The following is an 8,640-nucleotide window of genomic DNA, read 5'->3' on the forward strand; positions in this document are numbered from 1 at the left end:
TAAACGCCAACACATATATGGCATTGATGTGGTGGTGTTTTATCAATAATTGCCCACGGGACCAAACATAGCCTAAAATTAAATGATCTCATCAATCATAAATGGCCATTTAGACCTAGGCTTCATGAGCAGTCCGAATCTCCAGCACTTTTAATTGGTCAAAGTCAAAGCTCTTCTAGCATCATCCTCATCCACTCTCACGTTTGGGAACTTGACCAATTAACCAGACAACCCCCAACCTTGTGAGTTTTGATGAATTTTATTGGTTAGTGTACAAGGCGCACATGTAGGAGATCCGGGCTAGTTCATGATGAAGGCCAATCAATGACCACATATTCATTCAAAAGTTTCAAAAATATCAGAGGCATACCTTTGTTATTCACCATGAAAGGAGGATTTCCTCATTATAAAAGGAACAGAAGTTTCTCCGATCAGAGCTACAAGGAAACATTAAACAAAGCACTTAAACATTTTTCACAGATTCTCTTCCTCTCTCCCTCATTGACAGTTGCTTAATTTGCTTCTTGAGCATCTCCATTCTGTGATTTCAGGTAAAATAATGTTTTGTTTTATGTTTCTTCTTTTTTCACGCAGTTTCGATGTCTTTGTTGAGATATATTGCCTAATAACTTTGTTGTAAGATAATCTCTTGACTGTGGTAAAAAAAAAAAAAAAAAAAAAAAAAAAAGTGGTGGAATTGAATTTCTTTATAAGATGGGTCATCGGACCTTAGTGGTTCTTTGGAGGAAATGAAATATATTGATCATGGAGATATATTTGATAAGCAAGCTTGTATATGCATGGTTTATTTCATTAGTTACTGGATGCATGGGAAAAATAAAGAAATAAATAAAAAGAATTGTTAGAATGTATGAGCTGTTTGGTCATCCAAAAGAGTTTAAATGTATCTAAATATATGGTTTTGGTTTTGTTAGAAGAGTTTCCATGTTGACTGCCAAATTATAAATTATATATACAGAGGGTTTGGGGGGTTGAATGGAATTGGGTTTTAATTTTATGCAACTCAACTCATAATGGGGGCAGAAACTAACTGTGAAGGTTGAGGGAAATTAATGAACCTCTTTATTAACATCCATGCATATTAGAAATGATTTTCAGATAGATTGAAAATGCATGGAGAACCTATGATCGATTAGATTGCTTCCAAGCTAAAATTTGAATTTGTAGACACTCTAATTTATAGTATTAATTTTCAATTCCCTGCACAGAATGGTTTATAAAAACTCAGGCGTATCCCTATTTCTTCTGATCTGGGCGCTGGTCATAGTTGGAGCGAATGGATACTTCGTAGGCATTACTTATGTGGATAATGCTGTAGCAAAGGGAGCTGGTAATTAGATTATTTTATTATTACAAAAATTAAATTATTAATATTCTGGATTTGGTATGTACGTAACGTATTAATGAATTAATAATTATTTTACAAATGCCATGCAGTTTGCTTAGATGGGAGCCCACCAGCATATCACATGGCTCCAGGATTTGGATCTGGGGTTAACAATTGGCTGATTTTGTTGGAGGTATAATTAACTTATTATTAGTACATTTTTAGGAGACTTAATTACGCACTTAACTTTAATTTGTAAACCACCTGATGCTCAAGAATTTGAGAATTTGTGTCATTGTGCGTGTACACACACACATACGTAGTACGTAGTGTACTAGATCAGAATTAAACCATCTGTTTAATTCTATTAGTAGTACGTACATAGATACTAATTGCTTTAATGGATTTGAATTTATTTACTTTTAAAATATGCTTTTCTTAATTACCTAATTGTTAGGGAGGAGCATGGTGTAACAATGCAACAACTTGTCTAGCCCGCAAGAACACTCGTCTAGGCTCTTCTAAAGAAATGGTGAAGCAGCTTTCATTCTCTGGATTTCTGAGCGACAAGGAAAAGTTTAACCCAGGCAGGATTTCCAATTTATTAATCCCATGCACGCATTCTGCTTCATTAATTTTCAATATCTCTTGTGATTTGCTATCCCAACTCCAACACACTGAGTATTATTCTGGTCTCTGTATTTATTCACAATCCAGATTTCTTTAACTGGAACAAGGTCAAGGTTCGATATTGTGATGGATCATCATTCACTGGAGACGTGGAGGCAGTAGATCCAGTACTGGGTCCTTCAATCCTTGGATTCTGATTGATTGCATATATTTATGACATTAATTTCATGAGAAAAAGAAATATGAATTGATCAATTATCAATTGATGATGAGTTTGTTAATTATTTACCTGACCAGGCAACCAACCTTTACTACAGAGGACAAAGAATTTTTAATGCTGTTGTAGATGACCTGCTAGAGAAAGGGATGAAAAATGCCCAAAATGTATGACAATTTTTATTTGATTTGGATTGAAATCCACCATATATACATATCGATCATCTTTCATTTCCTATCATCATCATCATCATCATCAGTATGTACCATTAAAATGACTTGAAGTTGAAGATATTATTGCTGCTTACAGGCTCTTCTTTCGGGTTGTTCGGCTGGTGGTTTATCTGTCATTCTCCATTGCGATAAGTTCCGTGAACTCCTACCTCAGAGTACCAAAGTAAAATGCATGGCTGATGCTGGATTTTTTATTAATGCGTAAGCAGCTCACCCTAACTAACCCCTCTAGCTAATTAATTACCTCATTAATTCCACAAACTACCATTAATTCATTAAACCCATATGCATATATAAGACTGACACTAATTAATGATCATGCATGCATGCCTCATAACAGGAAGACAATTGCTGGGACAGAATACATAAAGGAATTCTTTAGTGATGTGGTGACAACCCATGTATTCTTCTTCTCCTTTATCTTAAATTCTTAATTAATTAACATATATTGGTTAATTACTTTGCACTTGTCAATGTTGTTGCTTGTTATATTGACTATATACCTACCATTCATTACATATTAATTTTACATTTTTACTAGCTAGTCAAGAGAAGAAAAATAAGAAACAAATGTTTAACTGATGAAATGCCACACATATATAATTGTCCATCAACTATATATGGGGTTCCTCTTCTTTTAATGTTTACTTGTATATTCTTACTGCATGCTTGTTATTCTTTCATAGCAATCAGCAAAGAATTTGCCTGCATCCTGCACTTCCAAAGGCGATCCAGCTTTGGTAAGTATATACTTAATTATAACTGTTCTTACTGCACTTGTTCATTTTTATTAATTAGTATGTCTTATTTTCCCAACTTTATATTCACTAGCTACATCGAGTTTCAATTTTTCTAATACATCTGAACAAAACTACAGTGCTTTTTTCCCCAAAATGTGGCACCACAGGTCACCACACCACTCTTTATATTGAATGCAGCCTATGATTCTTATCAGGTGAGGTTCTCCATCCCGGCCGGCCCAGTTGTCTACCTAATTACATGTACTACATTCAATATTATCTGATATATCATTGTTTGATATGATTCCCAATTCCCATGCCAATTTCCTGGTTTTAATCAATCCCATTTCACTTGATTATTGGGATGTAAATTTATATAGTGTGGGTATATAAGTGTTCATCTCTACTGCTTATTTTTTATTATAGGTAAAGAACATTTTGGCACCTGGTATTGCTGATCCCCATGGGACTTGGCATGACTGCAAGCTTGATATAACAAAGTGTTCAGACACTCAACTTCAAGCCATACAAGGTCACTTTAACCCCCTCCTTGTGTACTTCATTTCTAATTTGACTACTATCATGTATAAATATGGTCCTCCAATTAATCAAGATAAGCTACCTATTATGGGAATCATGGTTATAGTTATGTGGGTGGTATTTGTAAAAGCTGATCACAAAACAAGAAACTCAAATTCTACACTGCCTTTGGGACTTGGGTTGGTTGTTGTATTATATATTGATGCAACTGAGAGGGTGCATGTGACTTGACACACAGGTTTTAGGAAGGAGTTTCTAAATGCAATTAAAGGAGTAGAGGGCTCTCCCACAAAGGGATTGTTCATAAATTCTTGTTATTCCCATTGCCAATCAGGAATGCAGGAGACTTGGTTGAGGGAAGACTCCCCTGTTCTTGATAATATGGTTGGTCATCAAGATCTCTCTTTCATCAATTCATTCCTGATTTTTATTACATCTTTTCTTCAATTCTTTTTTTTTTTTATTCCATTATATATATTTTCTATATAGAATTGAACTCTCATTAACTTTTCATTATGCCCATTTTGTGTTTTAATTTCAGAGCATTTCCAAGGCAGTGGGAGATTGGTATTTTGACAGGGGAACCGTCCAAAAGATTGAACAATGTGAATATCCTTGCGACAAGTCTTGCCACAACCGTGTTTTCACCGATTAATATTAATGTTCATCTGCAGCTGCAGTATATAATCGAAACTTCCTATATACTGGTTTGGTTTTATTAGTGACCTATCATCATCACCACAGATCTGCGAATCAAGTCTGTTATTCAATTTGTTATTACTAGAATAAGTAGAGACCACAATTCTAAACTCAATTAAGGATTGGTGGTCCGGATCATCTTTTTTTTTTTGTTTTAAATTCCAGCCTTACTTTCTTGCATGGCTGTTTTGAACTTTTTTGGGTCCTTTTAAACTAAGTACCTTGGGGATTTATGTACAGATCCTTATCAATGTATACGGGGCTGTAAATTGTAATTTTTTTTTTTGTTATGAATAAAATATTTTAGAAGAAGCTGGTCTCTTTTTGTTTTTGTTATGAGTACAATTCTAAATTGTATTTTTTTTTTGTTATGAATAAATAAAAAATTTAGATACATAATATATATTTGTCAATATTACCATTGCATAATGTAAAGGCACAAGGCTTACCTGAGTGATTGTTTGCTATTCTCAAATGAAGACTGATGAAGGAAGATTTGGCCCGACCTCGTAATCACTCAACACGTGGCAAAGGCAACAGCTCGGCATAACAGCTCGCTAAGGCACGAGCTCCGAAGGGAGGAACCAACGGTCCGAACTCTCCGCAAGGAGCCCTAACTCCCAGTACGGAGCCCGAGCTCTCCCTTGGGCCCCGAGCCTTATGAACACAAAGGGCAACAACCCGAACTGGCCTGCCCCATGGCAGTTCGGGCCACACCTCTCTCCGAACTCAAGACTTCGCCTTGCACACCACTCCAGCACTTCGCCCCCAGGACACCGAACTGAACAAACCGTACCTGACACCGAAGGAGTCCGTATCCAGGGGCGGCGCACCTGACTGACTTGGGATTTGACGCTTGACAGCCGCAATCCAACGGCCACCTGCCACCGCCACCTGCCCCCGCCATCTCCAATTACAGAGACGGCTCCGACAAGGAGCAGTGGCGGTTCTGTCCCAGCAGAGGGGATGACACCCGAACTGGCAGAAGCACAGAAGTAATCATACCCGACCTGACAGAAGCCTCGGAGTGAGTGCGCGAAGTGGTTATAAAAGGCTCCCTACCCCCCGAGAACAAGGTATGTGAACTTTGCGCCATCTGGTTTTATCTTGCCTTCGAGAGAATACTAACTTGAGCTTCGTAGCAATCTCACTGGGTTCCCCCCGAAGTTTCCTCATCTTCTCCGTTTCAGGTTCCCGGTAGCTCTGTTCAGAGGCAAGGTTGTTGACAGTTAGGACCGGCCGGATTGCGCACCATCAATTGGCGTCGTTTGTGGGAAACGCTTCCAAAAGCCTCCCTCTAAAACTCTCATAACCTCTTCTTTTTCCAAAAAACTCCAACGCTCATGGCTTCTTCCAGCAATGCCGGACGTGGCTCAGAGATGAACACCACCGGGGAACAACTCCAAGTCCCCGTGGTGTGCATCGGACAGTTCACCATCCCCCTTCCGGTGGATGGGGTCCCCAGCTTGAGTGTGCCACAAACAGTGGCGCCCGTAAACCTTCCTACCATGAGCATCCGCCCCCTTCCACTCCCTATCGAAACAACTTTTGCTGAACCAACTGCTGTCCCCCTGGCAACCTGCCAGAACTAGTTTGGCGACCTGATGCAATGCATGCAGGCAATGCAAGCCCAAATGCAACAATTCCAACAGCATCAACTCCAGCAGCACCAAGTACTACACCACCTCTCTCAACATCACTATCAGTAGTAGTTCCCCCAACTGCCCCTGAACCAGTCACTGCTTCCACCTCGGCACCCTGCTCCGAAGCCGGTTATGGCTTCCCCTCAGGGTGGACGCCCTCACCGAGGAGAAGCCTCCTAACTCTAGAACCCCTCTAACAGCCAGGCCTCATCCCCAGGCCGAAGGGAAAGAAGAATCACCCCTGCCACGTAGCTCGCAGGCGGGTCGGGAACCTCGCCCGCAAAGTCAGCACCTTGGCGCTCCAAGCCTGAGTTCCCGCTCACAAAGAACAGATTCAGCGCCCTAGTAGCAGACTACCAACATTCCGGGCCCATCGAGCTCGGCAACACAGAGGCCAGCAGCACCAGTACCATGCCCACTCAACAACGAAGGCGCCGGCGAAGCCGCCGAACTGCCACCCGTGTCCTACCCGAGCTCAGAGGTAAGGAAGAGACAAGCTCGGACGAGGTAAAAGCTGCCCCAATTCTCTCAGTTCCTTCCCCCCTCGCATCAGAACTCCTGACAGTCCCCATGCCCAGAGACTTCAAGCTCCCACCTTTGGACAAGTATGATGGGTCCTTTGACCCCAACGACCACGTCGATGCTTTCTAGTCCCAAATGCACCTCACTAGGGCCAGTGAATCATGCATGTGCTTGGCCTTCACCACCACCTTCAGGGGGGTAGCCCGCACTTGGTACAAGACATCCTCTTCAACTCAGCATTTGACCAGTTACAGTTGCAAAGAAGCGAGTTGAAGCCCGCAAACACTCATCTGGTGGGCTTCAGCGGAGAGGAAGTCAGGCCCCTCGGGAAAATAACAGTACCTATGGAAGTCGGCACATGGCCTTGTGCGGTTAGACTCAACCACGATTTCCTGGTGGTCGCGACCTCCTCCCCATACAATGCCATAATAGGGCGGCCAATTACGCATATCCTGCGGGCAGTCGTCTCTACCTACTATTTGGCAATGAAGTTCCCTACAGACTTCGGTGTGGGGGTAGCGCAGGGCGACCAGCTTGAATCTCGTAAGTGTTATGTTGCCGCCCTGAAGGGAAAAACCAAGGCGGCCGACAATCTTGAACTGGAGCGGCCTATGGAGCAAGGCGAGGAACGAGCTTCGCTCACAGAGGAAACGGTCGTGATCCCGACCTCGGCCACGGACCCAACTCGCACACTACAGATCAGTGCTTCTGTCAAGGAACCTCTACGAACCGAACTGGTGAGTTTTTTACTTCAAAATTTAGATATTTTTGCTTGGTCAGTGGCCGATATACCCGGTATTGACCCCAGCCTTATAACTCACAAACTTAATACTGACCCTGTAGTCAGACCCATTAGACAGAAGAAACGCAACTTAGCCCCAAAACGCTAGAGGGCGGTCGACGAGGAGGTCGAAAAGCTCCTCGCAGCAGACTTCATAAGGGAAGTTCATTACCCGAGTTGGGTAGCCACCAGTGCTGGTGAAAAAGGCAAACAAAAAGTGGCTTCATTGCGTCGACTACACCGACCTGAACCGAGCATGCTCGAAAGATTGCTTCCCCCTCCCCAGAATTAACCGCCTAGTGGACGCGACCTCGAGACATGAATTGCTAAGCTTCTTGGACGCCTATTCGGGCTACAACCAAATCAGGATGGACCAGTCCGACGAAGAAAAAACCAGCTTCATAACCGAGTTCGGCCTGTACTGCTACAAGGTCATGCCCTTCGGATTAAAAAATGTTGGGGCGACCTTCCAAAGACTTGTAAATAGGCTGTTTCGGCCCTTAATAGGCATGAAAATAGAATGTTATGTAGACGACATGGTCGGCAAGACGCAGTTTTCATAGGAATTAATACAAGACTTAGATTTTGTCTTCCAAATTCTGCGTCAATTTAGCATGAAACTGAACCCAAACAAGTGTGTCTTCGGTGTCACCTCGGGTAAGTTCCTAGGGTACATTGTCAACCGGCGCGGTATTGAAGCCAACACGGACAAAGTAAAGGCCATCCTAGATATGAGACCACCCAGAAAAGTAAAAGAGGTTCAGAGGCTAAACGGCCGTATAGCCACTCTGAGCCGCTTCATGTCCAAATTGGCAGACCGCTGCCTGCCTTTCTTTAAACCAATCAAAGGCAAAGGGTTTGAGTGGACCCAAGACGAGCTAAAAAATTACCTCGCTAGTGTGCCGATCTTAGCCCGGCCCGAGGAGGGCGAAGTCTTGGAACTATACCTCTCGGCAAGCGATGAGGTGGTCAGTTCGGTACTAATAAAAGAAGTAGATTAGGTCCAACGACCCATCTATTATGTTAGTAAAATTTTGCAGGGAGCCGAGACAAGGTACCCGCAGATAGAAAAGCTAGCATACGCACTGGTAGTAGCAGCTCGGAAACTCTGCCCGTACTTTCAGGCTCACTGTCATCGTCTTGACTGACAAACCTCTGAGGCAAGTCTTACTCAAGCCCGAGGTTTCCGGTCGGCTGTCAAAATGGGGCATCGAACTCAGCGAGTACGACCTCCAGTACAAGCCACAAACTGCTATTAAGGCTCAAGCCTTAGCAGATTTTATCGCC

The 8,640-nt window shown here is 42.5% G+C and overlaps 1 protein-coding gene across 1 annotated transcript; it reads left to right on the forward strand.

The window, feature by feature from the left end:
- Nucleotides 1-233: 233 nt before the first annotated feature.
- LOC148873623 (pectin acetylesterase 8-like) lies at nt 234-4,719 on the forward strand. Its single transcript, XM_088947695.1, has 13 exons — nt 234-551; nt 1,230-1,351; nt 1,459-1,541; nt 1,806-1,935; nt 2,066-2,145; nt 2,276-2,362; nt 2,505-2,629; nt 2,769-2,829; nt 3,115-3,168; nt 3,306-3,383; nt 3,595-3,700; nt 3,947-4,092; nt 4,250-4,719. The coding sequence occupies exons 2-13, from the start codon at nt 1,231-1,233 to the stop codon at nt 4,361-4,363; spliced, it is 1,185 nt and encodes a 394-aa protein (XP_088803821.1). The 5' UTR covers nt 234-551; nt 1,230; the 3' UTR covers nt 4,364-4,719.
- The last annotated feature ends 3,921 nt before the right edge of the window (nt 4,720-8,640 follow it).

This window comes from Nelumbo lutea, chromosome 1 (assembly GCF_056320005.1).
Source record: "Nelumbo lutea isolate HS-2025 chromosome 1, American lotus-T2T, whole genome shotgun sequence".
In the NCBI taxonomy this organism is placed as follows: domain Eukaryota; kingdom Viridiplantae; phylum Streptophyta; class Magnoliopsida; order Proteales; family Nelumbonaceae; genus Nelumbo; species Nelumbo lutea.